This window comes from Stegastes partitus, unplaced genomic scaffold (assembly GCF_000690725.1).
Source record: "Stegastes partitus isolate 25-593 unplaced genomic scaffold, Stegastes_partitus-1.0.2 Scaffold632, whole genome shotgun sequence".
Taxonomy (NCBI): Eukaryota; Metazoa; Chordata; class Actinopteri; family Pomacentridae; genus Stegastes; species Stegastes partitus.
In genome coordinates, this window is record NW_007578363.1 from 250,206 (window position 1) to 274,277 (window position 24,072).

The 24,072-nt window shown below is 43.1% G+C and overlaps 1 protein-coding gene across 1 annotated transcript in view; it reads left to right on the forward strand.

The window, feature by feature from the left end:
- ptprt (protein tyrosine phosphatase receptor type T) overlaps nt 1-24,072 on the forward strand; it is a gene marked incomplete at its 5' end in the record, with an annotated part of 345,648 nt that overhangs the window by 212,195 nt on the left and 109,381 nt on the right. The window contains 2 exons of the mRNA XM_008289688.1: nt 6,929-7,064; nt 16,291-16,323. Of these exons, the coding sequence (XP_008287910.1) occupies nt 6,929-7,064; nt 16,291-16,323 (169 nt within the window). The remainder of the gene's footprint in view (nt 1-6,928; nt 7,065-16,290; nt 16,324-24,072) is intronic.

The following is a 24,072-nucleotide window of genomic DNA, read 5'->3' on the forward strand; positions in this document are numbered from 1 at the left end:
ATTTTTTTTTTAAATGCATACCAAACAAAGCTCAGGTCTTAAGAGTTTTTATTTTATTTTATTTTATTTTTTAATGTGGACAGTATTCAGTTGCCATGTCTTAAAACAGAATTATAATTTTCTTTTAAATTCACAATACTTTTCTAATGTTTACTATATAATTATTGCTACATCTGTGTGTAAAATATATCCAGTATGTGATCCCCAACAATCCAGCTGTGCATGTCAAAGAGAATATGATTTAACTTTATATTTATTATTAATGAGGTCATAGTGGTGGAGGTCCAGCATCCCTTTAGTCCACATCCTGTATGTCGGACTAAACATCAGGACTTCCTCTAAACGTCGTGCAGTCAAACCCCCGACTGTGACCTCAACAGTAAACATGAATAAGAATGTCGGCGCTTTATATAATAAAATCAAAACGTAGAAGCTTCTTAAAAGTCTGATTCATGCAGAGTGCGTTCATCGGATTGACGTCACAGTGAAGTTAAAAACGGCTGAACTTCTATTCTGAGACGCCGGAGCTGCACATCGTGATGAATTGTCCCGCTTACGTCAGCCAGCGTCCTTTTGCGCCGCATTTACGAGCTACAAGTGTTCCTTTATTCCCCCGTAGCCACCGGTGGCTGTTCTGTTGTCCGTCCCCGCAGCATCCCCCCGGCGTGACGGCCGATCATGGTGAAGGCCGAGCGGTCGGAGGCGTCCGCAGGGACGGTCGGAGCACTTATACGCCTTCCATTCATGCTGGATGTCTTTCTCAAGGGGGAGGATTTTACAGAATAAAGGGAAGAATTTAAGAGCGGTATGGCCACTACGGTGAATTCCTGCCTCGACTGTGCGCCAGATGAGCGTCGCAAATAACGTGGAAACAAGGAGGATGTTCAGACTCATCCGCAAAATCTACCATAAAACAACATCTTAAAAACACATTTTCTGTCATTTTAATTTAAAAAGGGAATAGTGGACAAAGACCCTTTCATCTGGAGACGCATCGAGGATAACGATGTTTGGGTCATTTTGGAGACTTTTTGATCACTAAAGGAGGAAGAAAAAAATAAATAAATAAAAAATGCAGAAACTGTTTACATTCATTTGAGTTCCAACCTTTGAAATGTGACAGTTTGATGTTTTATTTCACAAAGTAATGTTGTGGTTAACAGCTTGAACCATTTATTCTGTATATTTTCTAGAGAAATAATCTGATTTTAAACCGTCTCCTGTGAGGTGATATCATACTGAATGCTATTAGATGCATGTTTAGGTGCGACGTCCTCCGCTGCTCCTTTTTCCATCGACCTGATATGTGCCAAGAAAATAATACCTGAAACACCTGCCGGCACCAGCAGCAAGACGGATCCGTGAATTGTGCGTACTTACGGGCCACCTGTTAGCCGACGGTGACGGTACCGACAATAGATGGGGCCGCGGCGTCCTCCATATTGTGTTTGCAGCGGTCGTGAATCAATCCCGTTTTGCCTCGTCTCAACTTTTACCCCTTGTTTCTAACATTAGAGCCCTTCCTCTCTGCCCCGGTCAGAACACAACCCCCACCACCACCCCCGTCTGAGCCGGCCCGATTGGCCGAGCGGCGCCCACGCCGGACCAATCGCGGTGTTAAATGGAGCCGAACCCGTCGCCAGATGGGCTCCTCCGCTGTTACATCATGAACTGTTGAACCCAATCAGCGCGTGGGCCGCTCAAGTGTGAACAAATGGGGTCACGCTGAAATGTGTCAGATGATACGTATTGTGGATCGCTCAGGGGGGAAATTGAGGTTTAATACACCTGTGGGGTGATTACCGGGGCACGGACTACAGGGAAATGTGTGAACTCGTCTCCTGCATGATTGCCCAAGGCTCTCATGTAACTGTAATGTGCTTGACAGACACAGGCGAGCCGGAGTTTGCGCTTCCACACCTCTCTGCTGATTGCGGTGCCAACGGGCGACCAGGAAGTGTTCCTGCCCCGCCGCTTTTCTGACGCCGTTAATGGGGATAAAAATAGCCGGCCGCGCGGCAGTCCTTCACGTCGGGCCTGATTGTCTAAAACTGAAGTGGTCGAGTAAACATTTAAGCAGCCGGAGAGGTCGTTATGAGCAGCGGCCGGGTGGAGGGTTGGGCTGGAATATGCAAGTTGTATTTACAGTCTGCATGAGGACACCGTGCTGAACAGCTCGCGCAGCACTTGTGCAGCGTGTTAGCAAGGCAGGGATGTGGTAATACCAGGAATGTGGTCGTCAATACCACTGGAATGCTGTGGTTCTTGATACCATGTTTAAAAACAAATAAAAAATAAACAAATAATAATAATACCTGGAACAAGAATTCTATGATTCTTGATGCAATGTTGAAAAAAATAAAATAAAAATAATATAAATATTATAATATAATATAAATAATAAACTACTTACTACAACTACTAACAACAAAACTATTATTATTATTCGTAGTAGTAGTACTTAAATGTATTTATTTTTATAAACAAAGTATTAAGAATAATGAAATTTCAGTGATGTTATTATTATTAACTATAATAATAATAATAAATACTACAGCTACATATACAGTAAATACAGTAAAGTAGACGAAAGTGTAGTTAGAGTATTAAACAGTAAACCTCTTATTGTACCACATCGTGCTGGAGTCAGTTATACAGCAATTAACTATTTAAGTAAATTACAATAACAACACTGTAAAAATGTTTTGGTGCCCAAAAAGAATGGAAATCATAAGAACTAGCCAAGTTTGAATTCTGTTTATAGATCCAGCTTCTTAAATACATTTGAGGTATTTTTATGTGGTTATTTCAAAAATGACACCGATTACATTCTGACTTTCGCCCGTCTGTGTCCCCTGATTATTGACTGAAACGCTAAACATCTCCATACGTCCAGTTCTGGAGAAATCAGGATCTCCACTGTTGGTCATCTAAACAAAGCAAATCAGTACCAGCATGTTTGGAGAATTTTGACATCAACTTATTACTTCATGGTACATCCCTACTTAAGCATAAATGCATAAAGGATGTGAACAAATGCTAAAATCTAACCCATCATAGTGTTAACTTAACTCTAAAAGTGGATTAATTGGCATGTGCTACCTGTATGTCGTGTAAATAGCTATTTATTTAAATAAATCTAACCTGGATTGCGGTCTTCCAGTTTTATCTTTTGCTAATGCGCCTCATTTAATGGTACAACTTTCTATAGATGACAATCAAGTGGCACCGAACACTGTAGGTTAAGTGTTGCACAGGCTTTAAGGTCCTAAAATCACTTTCCAACGTCTAAATATGTCCAAACTTTCTTCATTCGCTTTGCCTTTCTGCAACAAATGCTTGAACGACTGTGAAAACAATCTGAGCTTTAACCCTAACTTTCCACGCCTCGATTTCTGTTCCTGTCTGCGTTCAAGTGGCGTTCTTCTAAAAGACGGGATTTAAATCAGGATTCAGTTGAACATCAATAAAAAGGTTTATTTTTTGTGTTGTTCTTTCGTCGGCTTCAAAATAATCGCGGCTGCTTCTGAGCAGTTAACTAAAAGCTAAATTTTTCTTCTTTAAAAAAGGGAAAGGGGGAAAAACAAAACATTCAATCTGAACGTAGAATCCCGTTTTTGCACCGGGGAATATGTGGAGAAAGTGCAGCACTTAGCAGCTCCATTAAAACGTCGAGGTGATGACTGATTTCAATTGAAAACATGCAGAGAGAAAAGACGTTTCCCCTTTTTTTTCTTGCATTAAGGTGCAGGACAGACGGTGACAAATGCATTTTCTTAATTTTCATTTTTCCCTAAAGACGATACAACTCCACGACGGGGAGGCTGTCGGGTCACAAAAGGCCGGCGTGCTATTGAAGGCATTCAGATCTTTTTTTTGTTTTAAAAAAAGAAAAAAGAAAAAAGAACATCCCGTCACAGCAGCCGTGGAGGACTGCGGCAGCCATTACCGAGCGAGCCAAGGTTAGGTGCTTAAGCCGTTAGCTCGGTGTATTCCACTGCCAACCTTGTGTTGTTATTGCAGAGGGGGCGAAGATGAGGGAGACGGGGGATTAAACTGAACTCCCACGCAGCGGCATTACTCTATTAATCGGCTGTCTTTGTCTATCAAGGTTATAACAAGCGTCGGCTCTGTGTTTTTTTTTTTTATCTCGGGGTGTCTTGTCTTTTCTTTCGATTGTTCCTTCTTTCATCCCTCTTCCTACTTTTTTTTCCACTTTCTCAATCACGCGCCGTTTCCTGTGTATTCATTCCTTTACTTCGTGTTATCGTATACGTCTCTACTCTCCACCCGTCGCTTCTTTCTCTTTCATTCTCTGGGCGATCTGTGACCTTCGACTGCCTTCATTCATCCTCCCACCGAGGCCAGGTTTTCTTTCTGACCGGTGGAGCAGCGTCTGAAGCGGTAACTCGGGCTCGAGCTGGTGTTTGAGAAACACTTGACCCTTTCGGCGCGACCTGCGGGGTGTCATTTGAAATTATTATCCGCTGGCAGCTATTCAATGAAAATGTAATTTTTTTTTTTTCTTCTTTTTTCGCTCCGTGACCGCGGCGGCAGTTCTGAGCGCGCTCGCCTCGTGTCTTCCGGTCACGCCGGTCGCTTTATAAGGTCGCGGCTGCAGTAATTACGTTTCCCTCACCTGTCTCCTCGCATAAAAGTGTCTGTTGTAACGGGTAAGAAAGAAGGCAGATGACATGCACGAAAGGTTCTCCGCTAGAACCGAACCCGGGGATCGCAGGTGTCAATGCCGCAGGGCAGGAAACTTTTACTCATCTGATTTTGTGGCTTTTATGGCGGAGAGTTCACGGAGTTTCTTCCGTGTATGTGTGGAGGAACAGATGTTCTGTGCATAAAGAAAGTCTTGCATTAGCATTCCAATCACAGATGTTTTCAATGCAAGAAAACACAAACTAAACTTACATACACACAGACCACGTGTGTCTTCGGTGCAGTCTTGAGTTTCCGATAACTCTACATTTCCTTTGGTGTAATCGTTTAAACATGCGTCTTTCTCACACAAAAGCAATCATGCATTTTGCTTCTTTCACAGATTCATTAAAGGTGTTTTAGAAATCTGACGAAATCTGCACGGAAGGTCTAATATTTGGTTTTCGGCCCCTTTAAATCATTTTCACCTCAACTGGACGCTTTGGGTTTCCGTCCACAAGCTTCTAGTCGGATCTTTGACCCTCCTCTTGACAGAACTGGTGCAATCAAACTAAATTTCCAATCTTTCTGACTTGTTTCTTCATCACAGTCCACAGGTTCTTGATGGCTTTAAGTCGGGACTTTGGGGAGACCGATGTAAAACCTTAATTCTAACCTCGTTTAGTAATTCATGAACACTTTCATTGTCTTGTTGGAACCCCAAACTGCATCCAAGATATTTCATGTGCAGTATAAATTCTGTCTTTTAGCATAATAACGGATAACCTGGAGATCATTTAAGTGACGTAAGGCATCATCAGACCAAGCAGCAAACTGGATTTACAACACAAACTCTTTCTACCATCTGTTTCCTTCACTGGTTATATCTTTTCTCGTTCAGTCACCGTTTGGCCTCCACGTGAATCAGCCAGAAACTCTTTAACTTCTAAATAACACACAAAACACTCGGGCGGTTTGACAAACATTTTGTCCAAACAAACCTGCTTTTTGTGGCGGAGTGGACGACAAACAACCTGCAGATAGAAACCTGCATCTGTTTAGCTGAACTCTCTGGACCTTCTTTGTTTAAGCTCCTGCACAAAACTCACATTGTTCAGCACATCACGCCGTCGACTAGACGCAGCCGTAGCTCAAAATTCATCGACGCCTAAGAAGTATACGGTATACATAAGCACGTTTCCATAAACAGGTGATTAACCCTCGGAGACATAACAAAGCTCAGAGCTTTCATACGAGCCTATACTGTGCCAGCCTGTGTGAACATGTTATTGTCCTCCTACACAATCCACCACACGACACAACAGCCTCGTGTCCTACCTCCCCCAGGTTTCCTTTTCTATCCCCCCTCCCGCCCCGCCACCGTTTGTTCGTTTGTCATGGCATTTAATTATTGTGTATAAAGAGAAGCAGATCCGGGCCTCCATGTGCATCCGTGGAGTTTGAAACCTTGGTGTCTTTGTGCGACTTTCACATTAGCGCATTGTTTGTCCTTGGGCGGGTTTCAGTGTTTGCAACCTGGAAGGGAAAAGAAAAACATACTTGTGGCTTTGAAATGGTTGGCGCTCTTCTTTATATTCATGCTGCATTTATTTATTTATAAAGACAAGAATAAACTTTTCTACTAGTAATTCTTTGTGACTTTGCAGACTGGTAACTTCAACAACAGTGCTAACTATTTTTTTGGCTACAGGGCTGTTTTTTTTTTTCCCTCCCGCTCGATATTTACATCATGTTTACCACCTCACCGTAAACTGTCATTTTCCATTTTAACAATGTCCACTGAGTTTAACCATTTTGTTCCAAAATGAAATATGGCAACAGATTCTCAAAAAAACAAACAAAAAAAATCACACCTGTAGAGTCTGAATTATTTTCTTCTATTTGTCTGTGAATGATGTTTTCCTTCCTTAAAAATTTCATTTTTGAACAAAACCCTTCATATTTGAATTAACCCTGGTTGCTGACTGTGTTCTTTAGCATGTTGCTAATGTTTTCCTTCCCACCCCTGCATGATTTTTAACGCTCTTTGCGTGTGGATGAAATGCTAAATTTATCTTCACTTTGGGATTAACTGTCCGGTTTTCCTTCAAAGCTAACATGTGTGTGTTTCGTCGGTGTGCATTAACAGCTGCATGCGTGATCATTGGTTTGGCTATTTGTTTGAGGTTGCCTACCGATGTGACTATGTGCGTACCTGTGTGTGTGTGTGTGTGTGTGTGTCTGCGTTTGTGTATGTGTGTGTATGTGTGTGTGTTTGCAGGTGCGTCCACGCAGGACTCTGACGCCATGGAGCCGGAGAAGCAGGTGGACAGCACGGTGAAGATGGCCGGAGTCATCGCTGGCATCCTCATGTTCATCATCATCCTCCTCGGAGTCGTTCTCACCTTCAAACGCAGGTAGGTAGCGAAGGCTGACGGCACAACCAAGCCAATGTATTTTTTATTTTTTACTGTTTATTTTTCTATCTCCAGTGCCGTTCTCTTAACCTGCAGACAGGACGGTTGGTAGCCTCCATCTGAATGTCCGCGGTTGCTGCTGATTTCATTTTTTTGGGGGGCATGAAACAGCAACAGGGGGCTGCTCCTCCACACGAAACCCGTCGGACGCTTTGATAGTTTCTGGTGACAGCAGATGGTGAACAGACCAAAAAATCTGTTTAAAAAAAGACGACAGCAACAAGAGCACCACTGGCAGGAGATGGAGGCCACCAATCGTCTTGTCCAATATTCAGCATTTAACATCTTTAATGCAAAATTAATTGTGTCCTCGTAGCGTTTAAATTAGCACGTGTGGATATGTAGGCGGAAATGTTAAAGTTAACATTTAATATGAAAAGTTTCTCATTTAGTCAACAACAAAAAAAAAACACCCAGGAGAGATTTAGGACTGTGAAGGCCACAAACTTTTATTCATGCCTTCAGGCAAAAATAAAAGGTCAGGATTACACATTAAACCTGGTAATCCCCTTTAACCCTTAGAGGCAAAATAAATAGTAGTGATAGTTGTGCCCAGAGTTAGGTGTCTAAACCCCATGTCAACTGTTTTTTATTTCTAGCAGAACTACAAAGCTTTCTGTGTCTGTGTGAACACCGGCTTTGCCACCATCACCTGCCTCTCTGTCCTTTACTTTCTCTGATTCTCTGTATCGCTCCATCCATCTCCCCTCCATCCCCTTCCTTTTCTACCCCACTCGGCTTACACCATTTGTTTTTGCTCGCGGGGCCTCACGTTTGTTCGGTTTCTTGTGTTACGGTTTTTGACAGTTTCCCACTCCGCACATGCAAAACATTTACACAAACTTGATGCCGAATGGCTTCGAAATCGGTCTTGTTTGGAGAAGTTGATGAAAATTAGCAGAGTGTGACCAGCAAAAATAGCTCATTTAATGACACAGCAGCCACTCGTGTCAGTAATTAAACATGTAACTACATACAGCACAAACCGAAAGCTACTGGAAGCCACGAGGATTACTTGGTCTGATCGCCTCGGGCCTTACATCCCAATACTTTACTGTTTTTTTTTTTCTTTCTCCAGAAGCAAACATCAGAATAAGTACAGACTGGAAAGTGCAGGGCTGTCTTCAGAAGCACTGATGATGGTGGTTAATCCTCCAAAGATCAGGACTGTCGTGATTTTTTTTTTTTTAAGTAAAGAATGCAGACTTTTGCTACTCGTTCTTGTTTGGAGGAGATTTACTGAGACCACAGCGTGAAATGGTGTATGCATGCAATTCCCAGTTTAGATATTTAAAGACAAAACATACTCGACAGGTAGCTAATGATTACAATATCAAGACTGTAAATTGGAAAGTCTGGCTGCAAGTATTAAACAGTGAATGTAGTGTTCTAGAGAAGACATCAACTGTACAGGAACTACCCATCCATCCATTATCTATACACTAACCCTCACTAGGGTCATGGGGGTTCTGGAGTCTATCCCAGCTGACTCAGGGTGAAGGCAGGTTCACCTGGACAGGTAACCAGTCTATCACAGGGCTACACTTAGAGACAGACAACCAAGCACACTCACATTACGGACAATTTAGAATCACCAATTAACCTCAACATGTTTCTGGACGCTGCACGGGGAGAACATGCAGAAAGATCCCGGGTGTCCTCACCGGGACGCGAACCGGCGACCTTCTAGCTGCGAGGCAACGATGCTAAGCTACCTTGCAGCCCAGTAACAAACTGTTCCAAGTAAATTACAATCGTAGCGCTGTAAAAATCCAGTAAAATGCGGCGGTTGTTTGTATTTTGCTGGATTATTACAGCTGCATAATTTTCAGAATCAAGTTTATTGACCAAGTTTGTAAAAGCAAACAAGGAATTTGACTCCAGAGAATCTTAACTCTCTGTATAGGAAATGAAATAGAACAATAAAAATTAAGAGTAATCACTAAATAGCAGCATTTACAAGTATTTCCAATTAGAAAATCTGCTAGTGCCGGGTTCTAATATGTTATTTTTATTGTAGAAGTGTCACCCAAAGCATGAGATTTTACCAAAACTAACCAAACGCACAGAGAAAATCGACTGTAAAGGAGTGAAAATAGAACTCAAGAATCGAAACGTGGTGCAAAGTCAAGTCTTCTTTGCAGCTTGTGGCTCTTTTAAACTGAAAACTCTTCCAACTATGTCCCAGTCTTTGAGAAAATACATTTCTTTTTACACAAAATTCAAGTTTCCTATAAAAGACAGTGCAGTTTAGCTGTATTTAAGAGATGTGGCTGCACATTTAGAGCATCAAATAACATCTATTTCTTCCTTCCTTCTATGGATGGTGACACACTACATGCTATATGTTGGTATACATCGCCACGCTCGCCGTGCAATTAAAATGCCGTTTCCATCTCGAAAACCCACAAAGCACCTGAGCCCGGTGCAGACGGACACATATAAAGCCTCGTGCACGGACAATAATCCTCATTGCTAGTCTGAATAAAACGCTACATCCATTTCAAGTGAGAAGAGGAGGTTTGGGAGTCGTACGGGGCGTTAGGTCAGCCGGCAATGCTAATCAGAGGCAGACCCGGGCTAACGGAGAGTATCCCCAACAACAAGAAAGACGAGAATCCATCGGAAAGATGAGACGATGAAGGTACACGCCGAGACTTCAGAGGAGCGTGTAGGCAGGGAATAGAACGGGAAAAGAAGGAAATGTATGAGGTTTTTGAAAAGAAATAAAATTAAAATTGAAAAGCAGGCAGCCCTGGTTAACCCTGGGGTCAAGTGGATATGCTAATCAGATGCTAACCAGGCTAACGGGGCATAATATCCTTAAATAAAACAGCCAATTAGAGGGCAAACACCACCTCAAGTCGGTGCGTGTTGGCAAAAAATAAAAAATAAAAGTGCAATGAAGCAGCGGAAAAGGAAAGAAAAGACGAAAGCAGTTGAGATGCTGCTGAAGACGTCGAGCGAACCAGTCGGGCTTAGCGGTCGTAGGTCAAAGGCAGTCGTGTATGAAGATGCGATGGGGGAGGAAGAAGAATCAGGAAAGGATAGAAAGAAAATATAGAAAAGAAAACTAATCGCTAAACCGATCACAGACAAACGGATTCAGACAGACGTATCATACGCCGCTTTCTAGGGTCATCTATATTTCATCCCGCACACTTTAGCCCCGGCGTCCCGGTGGCGGAAATAAAAAAAAAAAAAAGAAGTGTCTCTTTAAACCGAAAGTGTTTTACATGCCTTTCAAACCCCATAAATTATTCTGTGACAAAACTTTGCCGGGAAGCGAACACGCACGGCTCTCCGATTAATCTTTCAGAGCGCCGCTACACATGTTCCAAATGGGGATGTTGTAAATGTAATAACGCCGGACATGGCTGAAGTCTTAATGGCCGTTCGGTGTTTCTCCATCCAGGTTGCCCCCGCAGGGCTCAAACACACCGGCAACCAGAAGACACACTTTTCATAAAAAAAAAAAAAGGTTGATGAATAATTAATGTTCCTGAAGCTTCCTAAACAGCGGCTGATTTTCTGAGTGTTGGTGCCGAAGCTCAGCCGAGTAATTGAGGGAAAAGGTGACATTTCTTCCAAATTGATTCAAAAAGAAAGAGAAGAAAAACGTTATTTAAACTTTTTCACCTCCTATTTCCTTTCAGCGGTTTTAAAGCCTGACCCAGCCGTTTTGTGTGTGTGTGTTTTTTATTTTTTATTTTATTTCCACGTGAAGCTTTCAGACGCCTCTCATGTCCAGGTCAGCCTTAAAAAGGAGCCTGAAGCTTGATGAGGCTACCCGGATCATAGCTTAAGTAAAAAACAAATTATATAAACAGCTCAGAGTGAAAGAAATGAATGAAAGCAGGCGGACAAACAAACAACCCCTCAGTGCCCCGTCGCATTAGCTCCTGTATTCTGGCTGTTTGTGAGGAAGGATTTGAATTATTAACTCCAAACCTCGGCGTAGTTAAAAGGTCCCGACAGATGAGCGGCTCCGGTCCATCCATACGGAGCTATCCGTAGGTTTTAACATTTATATTTCATCTGATTCGTGTCTTGTTGGATTTATTGCACCGACTAGGATGCACACGTGTAGTTCTGCGAGATCCCAGGAACTTCATTTAGTCTGAATGAGATAAAGACTTGCAGGAAAGAGACAGAAGTGAGGAAGGAGTTCTTTATCATTTTAACTCAGGAAGGCCGTCGTTCCGTCCATGATGCCGCCATACTTGTATGACAGGTTGAAATAAAGGGAACTAATTGGTCAGTTGTGCAACCGAGTCTCCGTAGAAGTATGGTCCGATGCAGCTAAACCGTATTCTTTACCCTGTTCAGGACTTTTGGAGTCTTTTGGAGCCCGGGCCATTTGGTTTCAGTGACAGGTATTGGTTTTATTTTTGAAGATTATTTTGAGGGATATTTGTCATGCATTTGGAACCAAAAACTAAGTCAACTTATCAGAGAATTTGTTTGTCATAGTGTAGAAGTCTATAATGAATACCAGGACCCAGAGAAACCTTCTACCTATGGCAACATCAAAGTCCTGAACAGGGTTTAGTGATGTTTAGAAAGAAATGTAATTTAATATAATTTGTGACCTGTGACGTGGTGGGAAAGTTTGCAAAAGTGACCAAGTCCGAGTCAGGAGGCGTAAAATCAGAGGCTGGACTCTAGAAGATAAAGATGTTGGCGTCCTACGATGGACGAAAGACCATCAGTGTCAGAATTACGTTTCGTTTTTCTTTCCTTTCTTGCACAAACACTACTCGGTTAGGTCCACAACAATATCACACTTTGTTAGACACGTTCACAGTTAAGGTTAGACACCAAAAGAGTTTAGAAAAATGTCACTGTCTGGATTAAATATGACCTTTTTACTACACGTTTGAAGCCTCTCGTCCATTTTCTGGGCTACAAAGCTGACAAGTCCCGCCCCATCTAGCGTACGATTGGTCGGCTGAACGGGAGCAACAGTGAAGCCGTAGAATTCCTGAACTACAAGGCCAGGATGCATTGATTAAAAATAATGAAGCACGATATTAAAATTTCCGGCCGATACCGACATCCGATATTAAGATTTCTGATATCGCCGATAACCGATATCACCGATGTCGATATTCAATTTCTATCTATGAGTATAAGTCAGCACTGTGAGAACGTGAAAACTATTTAAAAGAAGCCCAAATTAGACCACACAGTCTTCTCTGTTACGTAACAAAAGTAAAACATATTTTAACGTATTTAAGTCCAAAAGTAAAAACATCTGTGAAATAGCAGCAATATCAAATGTAGAGACGAAGGCGCTGATGTTAGACCATCATCGGTTTTTCACGTCGGCTAAATTTGTTCATCAGACCGATACCGATATATATCGGAAAAAACACTAATATCGGCCGATACCGATATCGGTCGCCAATATATCGTGCATCCCTAATTAGAAGCATCTTTTTTATTACGAACAGAAAATACCTCAAAACCTACTTGAGAAGGCAGTTTAGTTGGACAGGAAAGTGATTTTGCCGAGCCTCATTGCAGTCGTGAGACAAATATGATGTTATGTAGAGATCGTGGATGAAGTCTGAGGCGTTTTCTGGCTATAAGTGCTGCTGGACGACAGATTAGAAACACAAATACACAACAAGGACACACAGCTGAAGACGTACCTACACAGGTACAGCTGCTGTGGACGAGTGAGTGTCAGCGTTATGTCGCAAATGACAGACAGATGATGCAGGATGCACTGAGACAGCAAAGAAGCAAACAAACCTGCATGTAAAGACACAGCCATCAATCCGGTGTGTGCACAAATCTTTAAATATTGGTCTCTAACGTTGCATATTTAGCAATAGCAGCTAGCATGTGTGTGAGACAGAACAAGAGTTGGTGTGTTGTGTATACATGTACGTCTCCTCCTGCCAAGCGGCGATTGTTTTGTTCGCCTTTGTGGACGCGAGCTCGTCTGCGCGGCTGGAAATCAAACACCGGAGCCGTGCGAGTGTGTGTTTGCTCCTGCTCGGGGCTTCTGAAGCCATTATTGATAGGGGATTGTTTCACACATGGCCACGTAGACAGACTGAGCGAGACGTCCAGATGGATCCGCAAACACCAGACATGCTGCTCTTGGCCTCCCCGAACGCCGAGCGAAAAAAAAAAACAAAAAAACATTTCCATCCCGTCTCGGACTCTTCAGCGTCCTTGATGGCAGCACTTCATTTCAAGTCCCTAATGGATGGAGTTAATCTGCAGCGCGTCTCCATGATTATACATGAATGCACCTTAATTTCTCCCTCCCCCAGCGCGAATCCCAGCCGCTGAAGAGAGAAGGCCACTTTAGCTTGAGATGGCATAAGTAGTGATAAAAGGTAGATTTGCCACAGATGGTTTGCCTTGAAATCACAAGAGGAACAAGGACGGAACGTTTTCTTGGAGGGATTTTTTTTTTTTAATCAGAAAAAGAAAGTTTCACATAAACATAGGGACGCGTGGGGCTTGGACGGTGGCCGTGATGATCAGGTTGTCGTCGTGTTTGAACCCTTTTGCACTTGAGCGGTCGTGATGTTTGGTCGTACGAGAAGGTCACCGAGTAGCTCGACTTGTTCCGCCTCAATTCACCGAATGCACAACGAGTGAGCATCTTCCGTTCGACTATTGTTCTTTTAAAGTGCTGCATGTGGGTTGCATCAGTTTTTAAGCTAAAAATTCTTGCTCGTGTCCGTTTTGTGCATCGTTTTCTTCGCGTCAATCTGTGGAAAATTGCTCCAACAGATTTGTTGCGAAGAAAACGATGCAAAAATCGTTTTTCACTCAAAAAGTTGCGACACCTTCGACCAAATATTTTACACGTTTTACCAAATAACAAATGTATGCAGAGAACAAAAATCCATCCGTCCATCCATTATCTATACGCCGCTTAATCCTCACTGGGGTCGCGGCCGACTTAGGGTGAAGGCAGGTTCACCTGGACAGGTAACCAGTCTATCACAGGGCTACACTTAGAGACAGACAACCAAGCACACTCACATTCACACCTAAGGACAATTTACAATCACCAATTAACCTCAACATGTTTTTGTGGGAGGAAGCCGGAGAACCCGGAGAGAACCCACGCTGCACGGAGAGAACATGGAGACTCCACACAGAAAGATCCCAGGTGTCCTCATCGGGACGCGAACCGGCGACCTTCTTGCTGCGAGGCAACAGTGCTACCAACTGCGCCACCTTGCAGCCCCAAACAAAAATCAAACACAAAAAATGATTTGTTGAGTTGAGGTGGAATGACTCCTTTTAAAATCGTAATTCAAGATTTTGATAACAGACTCGGTAGCATCACCGGCTACAGATCGTTAAATTAGAACATACTTTGCCTTTATAGCCTCCATCAGAAGTGGCTGGCGCATTTCATCGGTGCATGAGACAGAATATGGGAGGACTTGGAAGAGTTTACCTCGTGTATGTTGTGAAAACACTACATCTTCCCTCAGACAGCTCAGATCTTCCTGTACAATAAAGGAGACCTTAACTTCCAAGTCTGAGATTCATCCGGTGACGTGAGGATTATAGGATGCACAAAACTACAAGGAGAGGATGCTGTTATTGTCGATGCAATCACGTGAAACTCGGTGATTGCTCTCGGTTTTGCAAAGCTGAGTTCTTAAACAGATTTCACTGTATGTTAGAACTCATTCCTGCAATCAGTGTAAGGGGTTTGTTTAGGTTTTTTTTCTTGTGCTATATGCAGTATTAACAGGGTTCTAGGAGGGATTTTTACAAGAATGCATGTGTTTGTGATGAGAAAAGAAGGAATTGTGTCGTTCGATTGAATGCAAAGTCTAACCCTGAAACATACAAACCCTTCACGCTTTTTCACGAGTCGTCGTCGCCTCGAGTCGAACATCCATCGCTTCTCTGCACTCAGGCCGATCCATCCCAGCTTACCAGTCACTCTCCTCCTCTTATCATCTCAGCAGTAACCAACACAAGCAAACATCTCTGGTCGCATTTGATATTTTTCTCCATAAACATCCTCTTACATCCCCCCCCCTTCCCCCCTTTTCCTGATACTCTCCTAAATAAACGAGCAAATGAATATTTTATCCCAATTGTTCCGAGGGAATAAAGAAAATCAGTCAAAATAAGCGTTGCAAAGTTCTCCGCCTGAGAAGGCGGAAAAAACCAAAGTGTCACTTTGCTAAGCAGAAAACAGCTTTAATTGGAGCGCTCGTAGCGACTCGAGGCGTTCTCAGCGTTTTGGTGATAAATTTGGGAGAATTAACGCCGCTGTTTCCTCTCCGGAGTCGGCTCTGCTCGTAACAGCAAACACATCCGTTGACACGTCAGAGTTTCAACCGGCGATGACAGAATGTGTTCACAAGACAAAGAGGTAGAAATTGATTTTCTGAACGTGGCCTCGTGTCCACTCTGAGCGGCTCTTTGAGGGAATGTTTTCTGTATTCCTGTTGTCTTTGTAAAGTGTTCACCCGCTCTGACAAATTGCTCATGCCACTCATGAAACTCTGGGATTTCTGCCTGTTCCAGTCCATGTTTGAAACTTGTCACCTTGATAAATCCTTCTATCTTAATACACCACTTGACAGCCCGCCTCCCCTTTTGAAGTCCACGCGCCGGCACACCGTGCTGCGAAACACAAAGTCTGCTTTTCAACCCATGTGGGGGCAGGTCTGATCCTTTCACGGCTGCCTAAACAGATAAGAATCAAGCTCAGCCTATCGTTCACGCTCGCTGTTGTCCAGGTTTGTCAGCCGAAATTCATGTTAATGGATTAAATAATAATAATAAAAACGACAGCCAGAGTGAATGGATGCTTCGTTTCATTATCGGTATCAGACAGCTACAACATCTGTGCCAGAGAATGATAAAAGTGCATGAATTCAGTGAGAACAAAATATCCAGCATGTGTACAGAAAACAACAAGAGCAGCAGCAGCGTGAAGTTACAGCTTCTTGTTTTTTTGCTCTGTGTCAACAGAAATGTGAGGGAATGGGGGGAAAAGTTTCAGATGTCTTTTTTAAATTTATTTTTTATTTTTATACACCGCAACCTCTCTGACTCGAGTCTCACACCCTTTTATGTCTCTATCTATCTTCCTGTTTCCTGTCTTTGGCTCCACCCCTTCCTGTCCCGTCCTGTACCTGCCTTGCCCTTGCTCCGATAGAGAGATTCACACGTGGAGAACTCTGAGCGTGGGGTATTGTATGTTTACTTCTAGACATGAACGCATCCACTCCGTTCCTCACTGTGACTCTCACTCAGTGTTTTTATTTTCTTTTCTTTAGCAGTTTTCCAAATGCATCTTACGACTGGAAAACGGATGTGTTATTCCCAGGATAATTAAAGTATTTTCTCACACATGCCCCTCAAAAACCTTTTAAAAAAAAACCAGTCTGTTCAGATTATGTGCCATCTTGAGGAGCTGTTTGAAGCAAAGATATCTCATTTTTAAATTCTTCCAGCTTGGGACGGCACACATGCTGCGCACCTTTCAGCGGTAATAATGTGCTGACAGTGTGCGCCCACAACCTGGTAATTGCTGTGGTTACAAATCCCAACATTGTTTAAAAGAGAGCCGCGGAAATGTGCCGTCCTAAGCGACACGTAAAGATGTTTTGGGAGCTACACATCCGTTTTCTTGGAGCGAGTGAAACACCTAATATTTTTTTAATCTCTGTGGCACACATGTAATTTTCTCTCCGGCTTTTAGCGGCTGAGAAAACCCCACCAAGAGGTTTTTTTTTTAAGCTGCTCTCGCTGCCATTTAGCAGCCAGATCTGTGTCACTAAGTGGTTGAAATTTAGGCTTTTTTTTTTTTCATCTTATTCCTTTGAGCATCTCAATGCAAGCCATTTTACAAGTCCTCACTTATGCACTTACATCTTGCATCCCCCGCCATATCATTAGTTGATATTCTTCTGTATCTTATGCAACGGATTGAAGATGTATTGCAGCGTTTAAGTGCGGCGGCGGTATGCTAACAGAATGCTCGGGTGTAAATGAGACTTTTAAAATGGCTAACACGTGACATTATGTGTGAGATGCTCTTGGTGAACGCTCCCCTTGTGTATTTGGTCATTTTGTGCATTTGTGCCATCGTTGCATGCCGTCTTGTGCTCACACCTTTACAACAAATATCACCGATCCATCCACTGCATCGACCTCTCATTTTCCTCTGAGATGTTTTTGGAATTTCTGTCCGGCGCCGTTTTGATGCACTGTCAATAATTCTGGTATTTGCAAAGATATCTGCAGCTGCAGACAGTTTCCCCCCCAATTACGAGAAAAATAAAAAATCAGAAAATTCAGGGCAGAGAAATGAAAAACTGCTCCACATTCTTTTGATAGTGGGAGCAGGTTGGCGTAATTGATTGCATCTCACCGCAGAGCAAACAATTATGCCGGAATTTTTTCGAGAGTCGAGCCGGCAGCCAGCCAGCCACCTCCGATATTAGAGAGGAAAAAAAAAAAGGTTAAATAATTAGTGCAACTTTGTAGGTTATAAATTATGTGTTTGGCTTCGACAAATGAAACATAGGTGGGTGATTAAAACGGAGATATGCGGTAATATCTCGCCCGAATGAAATTTGACGCTTCACAAATATCTCCACCCACACTGTTCTGGGCTCAAAGACAATCCACTCAGCGCCTGTCATGGTAGCTATCGCTTTGGATTCAGTTTTCTCTCTAATAAAAAACCCCTGTCTGCTTTTTTTTTAAAGTTACCTACACCTCTGTACCTGAAGACTTATTATTCGAAACCCAAAATTAGAACTGAACTTTAAATTAGACATCACGAGTTGTACTTTCTGGAAGTTTGCATTTCTGTGGAACATTTTTTTTTGTTCACGCTGCTGAAATACGTCAACATTAAAACCACCCTGTGCAGACCTCTGAAGATGTTGGGTGGCTCGATCAAGTTTGAAGTGGGGTAGGACCCACTGCCCTGCTGGGGGGAAGCTATACGTTGGATAAAACCATTTCCACTGGGGGAGGGGTGGTCTGGAACGCCTGTTTAGTTAGACCCTACACGTCAAAGTAACGTCCACGTGAAGGCCAGGACTCAAGGTTTCCCAGCAGAACATTGCGCCGTAATGACATGATGAATGCTCTACACGTCGGCTGTTTTGTGGCCGATCGGTGTGTAGACGTGGCCTTGCAGGAGGATGAAGAAGTGGTTGCGTTTGAAGGTGACGTGGACGATGGTTTCTACCGGGCTGCACCATGCGTGTTGTCTAAAAATGCATGCAAGAATTAAATATTTCATCACTTTAATTAAAGAAGAAATGAAGCTAAATTCAGTTTGACTGCGAACCAGCTGGACGGGGTTTACATCCCCTCAGAGGAACATCACCTCACTGATGTTTTACCCGCCTTTATCGAACCCAGCCTTGGCCGTTGACTTCTCCGCAGTCGTTCTACTCTATAAACTTCTCAATAGATTCTGACCTATTTCGGCAAAACCGACAAGGAGGAGAAAAGAAACGATAAGATTGTTGCACACCAAATCGTTAGATTTTCAACATTTTTTGTCGCGTTCTCTCTTCAGGAGAAACGGGTTCGCGCCGCTGACACACATCTCATTAGGGAATTATGGGGCTGCCCTGACCCGCAGCTTTTGTAAGACTTTAAATTACCCACCGCCGTCCCTCCCTCCCTCCACGTCTACTTGACTCTATCTAAAAAGTCGGGAAATAAATGATGAACCTCCACACTGAGACAGCAAAAGGACACATCTTCTTTCCAGACAATATACTGCGCCCCCGGGGATCTCAGTCTATGACAAGAGAAAAGAGGCGATTAGTAACTGATGTCAGCCCGGGGAATGGACTCGGGCTGGATCCGCCGCAAATGGCAGCTTCCTACAAAAGCCAAGTGTGTGTTTGTGCAGTGAAACCGATGGACTCAGACACACACACGTATTACAAAGTCCTGAGTGCTTCCATGCTAAACTCATTCTAAATTGCTAACACACACACATGCACGCTCACAAAAGAACTGGACTTGACCCCCATTCTGCAGACGTGACACCCGGTTGAATAATGGACTCTGCAGCTTGCTGAGATAAACGCTTGATGGTCCACTTACGCGGCACCGTTAAAACGGGCGACGCGCTAGCAAACTCTCACGTACTGTACGATCCCGCACGTGAAAAAATCTGTTAAACTGGATCTTACTTTCATGGCTGCCCTTTATTTCCTAGCAGTTATAAAACCACCTTTAATTGCTGCGATGGACAAAGAAGCTGTTAGATAGTTGGAAAACAACTCCATGTTTGAGCCAGAAGCGGATTATTTGCAGGTAACATTAAGATAAAAAGCAGCTTTTTGTGTGTGTGTGGTGTAGTGGGAGTAGCTCTTCAAATAAGATAAAATAGAAACCATTTTCCCGTCCAGGTACCGGTCCCAGGTACTATCAACTATGCATTTTTCTATTTGTCTGTGTCTGAGCAGCGATGCCGCTTTGCACCCAGAGGACTCTATTATAAAGCGTGTTGTGCTGCTGCATCCTCAGATCTCAGCAGAAAAGTCCGTCCATTAGCTATACTTATGTTGCCCTGTAGAGGATAGCGGGACACTCAAGCCTTTCCCAGCTGACGGTGGGACGGTTTACCGGTCCGTCGCGGGGAAAACTACAATTACAGCCAATTTAGAATCAGCGGTTAACCTGCCGTGTGTGTCTTTGGCACGTGGGAGGAAGTCGGAGCGTCCGGGGAGAAACCGCACAGGCTCACAGGAAGGCTACCGGAAAAAACCACATAAATCAACGTGACTGTGGTTCACAGCTGAACAATACAGGAACAAAGCCCAGCAGCAGGTTTGAAAGACGTGTAATCATTTAAAAAACTGCCAAAATTACCACTTTATCAAGATGGTCCAGAAACTACTCATCTGTGACGTGACGTTTGTTTGGGAATCTCCTCAGAATCACCTTATCCTGCATGTCGTCTTTAAAATATTGCCATTAAAGAGTTTAATCTCACCAGATTCTGTAAAAAGAAAATGAAAAAAAATCTGTACCTCTGTGCGACCGTGAAGCCTCAACTGTTACCAACAGTGACAAAACTTCAGGGACTTTTGGGCTGAACTAGGATGAACTGCAGGCTGAGCTTTCTGTTGGTGCTCGCAGGAGATACCGTGGTGTCACTGAGCAGAGGATTGTGGGTAAAAAACATCTAACTGGGTGTCGTAGAACATCCTGCTGTCAGGAGTCCTCCTCTTGTTTTGGACGTTTTCCCCTTTTATTGATTTTTGGCATTGAATTAGTTTAATTTTGCTTTTTAAACAAGAATTTACCCCAAAAAATTGTCTGAATATGTTTAATTACAGATTTAACATGTAAGTAGGAGGATATTTATAATAAAGAAAGTCACCCTTCTTTTTAAAAATCAAGTTAACACCTGAAAAATGCTGAACATAATGATTCCAGGTCAATTTTTGCATAATCGGTAATTAAAGATGTGCAGCTTCTGTTTTTCTTCTGCTATGATTTACATCATTACAGTTGTGTGATGCTGCACAAAGGACATCTTTGAGTTCTTTCTAGTTCTAGTCGTGGTTTGTGTTGTTTCCACAGAGGAGCAGGACTTTGTATTGTAGAGAAAAACTGTAAACACACCCAGAAACTGCTTTGGATTCAGTTGTTTTCCTGTATATACTTCATGCTAATCGTAGTTCGGCTGCTGTTTTACATTTACAATAGTGCGTTTTGCATCACTGTTGAAAATAAAACACACTTTCAGCTGCGTATTTTTTGAGGTAAACCAAAGATTGTTTATCTCTGTAACTATAAGCTGCTTGTTCTCGTAGTTTAATCGTTGCAACCGGACTTGCTTGAGGTCCTCGAAGACGTTCCACCTCTCATCCAAGAGGCTTCATCAGCTCTGACTGACTAGTTGGGAGTTCCACATACTTCTATCCTTGAGGAGCCGTTAACGTTTGTGTGTCCAGTTGTTACGATTAAACTACGAGACCGACCGTGACCTGGATGACTGAGAATCTTCACAGACTACAAGCTGCTCAAAGATAAAAAAACTCTCTTCTTCGGCCACTTTTGTGTCTTCTGGTGGGAAAATGATCAAACTGAACCCATCTTGATTCGATCTCTCTCAATCACAGTGCAGGAAAAGCGCCTGCTTGACAGAGCTGCTAACCTGCTTTAATAAGACTTTAATAGATAAGAAATCTTCCCGAGAACTAATTGGTTTTGACGTCTATTTATAGATTGATAAGTAATTTCCACTTGCATCTTTGTGTGTCCGCTAATAGGACTAATTAATGTTGTTAGGAAACACTATCAACTCACTGGATTGTGCACATGAGCGCCAGCCACCGTAAAGGCTTTTTTAACATCTATTTTTGACTTTCCCACAAGCACCAACGTATTGCACCCGAGTGTGAACCGCTGCAAGGCACGTCGACAAAATCACGTCCATCGAATCGGCCGCAATTAGCCGCTAACAAGCCGCGGTCGCAGCGTGCAACGCGCGTCAGCAAAAACGGCTTATGTTCAGGTTTGCTTATGTCTGTGTACGTACCTGCCAGCCCGTGGGTGCACAGATGACAGATTGCACTCCGACGTAAATGTGTGCAAGGGAGGGAAAAGTATGTGCTCTGGCAGCGGGCGCGATATTATTCATCCTACGCAGCCTTTAGGGAAAGCAAAAGTCTTCTGACACAGTATTCATACACATATATAGGTATGATAAACCGTAGCGTCATTGTGGAAATGTGTGTGGAAGTCGTTGTCGGTGATGTGTGTGTGTGTGTGTGTGTGTTTTCTCAGCTGATAGCGTTCGTATATGATAAACTATAGCCATCGTATCAGCGTGAAAATGGTGTATGTTCGCAGCGGAAACCATTTATACAAAGCCGAGATAAACTCCAGCCGTCATATCGGAGCGGCGTGTGCAGGTGTGTGTTTATTTGCAAAAGTAGACGCCGTCCATACAAAACACAGCAGCTGATGTGTGAAAAATAGCGGCTTGCATCCATTATTTTTTAGCCTTTAGCACTGTGACACGCTGAGGAATGTCTGTCGGTCTCTGAGGCCGCATAGGTTACTGACATTCAGCCACGTCTGGAACCGAATAGCGTCGTTTAAAGATACGATGGATTTCAGATGTGATTGATCACAGTCTTCCTCCGTCACAGCGCCCCGGTGGCTGCAGCGTCCCATCCGGCCAGACGCTTTACTGCCTCTAATTCCAACCCCTAAGCAGCAGTCGGCGTTTTTTTTTTTCCAGATCTACCTGCCTGGTGAAAAATTGACGAGAAAAGATGCTCGCTTAAAATGTTTATGCCTTTTGAGCTGAAGCAATTTATGCTCATCTCGTTCATCAATAGCGGAGCACTCGGGGAACAGAGTGCGGTGTTTAAAAATCAAACGCCGGTTTGGTACGTCTTACTTTTTAAAGCGCTGTTTTCAGACATCTGCATGGCTCACACATCGCGCTAACAGCACAGCAGATGGGTTCCATTATTGGAAAGAGGAGATTGTCAGAAAAAACTTGAGCGAGGTGGCGTCTCTTATCTGGATCGGATTAGCTGATGAATGAAATAACTGCAGAATCACTCTTAGTTCTCTGTTTTGACTTCATTCTTACTTTCCTGCAGGACAAATGAGTCACTGCCGTTCTTCATTTACAAGACTCTAATTTCTCTGCGTCAGCTTCCTGACATCAGATAGCGATTCACTGCCTGATCTGCATCGACGTGTTGCTCTGGTACGGAATCCCAAAAGTGCTTAAAAAAAAATACCCCTCATTGGCTGGAAGTCAAAGCAATTTTTCCACTTTTGTCATGTTTATATACAAACCACCTGTCTAATTTGTTCAGCACTGTATATATCTATACATTTATAGACCCTCCAGCATCATGAAGCGCTTTAATTCACACTCAGCTCTCCACGTTTTGGTTTCTGAACAGGAATGAGGAATGTCAAACTGAATTCACCTTTTTATACCCACATCTGAGCCACTGGGCTTCTCTGAGAAGTCAGAAATGAATCAACATTCAGCCACTAAAACTCATTTTTCTGTTCAAGGATGCAAATAATTAACTATAATTTGACATCCTAATCAAGAACTAATAATGTGCTTTGCTAAAACAGTAAATCTGAAAAGTCATGGATAACAATAATAATTGTGTTTTGGCATTAAAAACATCATTTTGGTTAAAGAGCTGCTACATGCTGGTGTATTAACCAGTACAGAAACATAAGAAATAATTTTCTTAATTACCAATGCTGCTAATTTAGGGCATAAACCTGACATTGGGTGGTGGGCTCATACATTTGTTAAGCTCTCCCTCAGCCCTTATGGCTTCTGTCTTTTGGACACCAGTTAGCTCACATTTTTACACATCGCTATGCTTCCATATACTTAACAATAAGGGCTGAAGGAATATATATATACAGTCGTGACTCGACAATCCGACACTAAATGTAAAACCTTCTTTTAGGCTGTCGGATTGTCAAGACGGAGGTCGAGATACAAGGAGGGCTTGATGCTGGAAGGATCATTAGTTGTTAATATTTATTGTTTATAGTTGTTAGAATAACTAGTGTATTGTTAGAACACTACGCATCGCTGGATGTTTTTTTTTCTGGCGTTTTTGCCTTTTGTTAGTCAGGACAGTGAGAGAGTAAGACAGGAAAGGGGAGAGACCTTGCAGCAAACTGTCGTGAGCCGGAGTCGAACTCACAAACACCGTGCCAGGGAACGATAGCCCCTGTTCATGAGTTGCCCGCTCAACCAGGTGAGCTATGGGGGCGCCGGCATCGCTGGATTTCACGTCTAACTGAACGGTGCGCTTGTGCATGTTCCAGCTACTTCCACCCCGGGGCAGCGCTCTGACGGGGTGGAAGTGTCCAGAACACACAGGCAGTACTTGGCTGCTGATGCTAGTTTAGTTAGCGCTCACACTTCTGTTTCCTCCATCGGTGG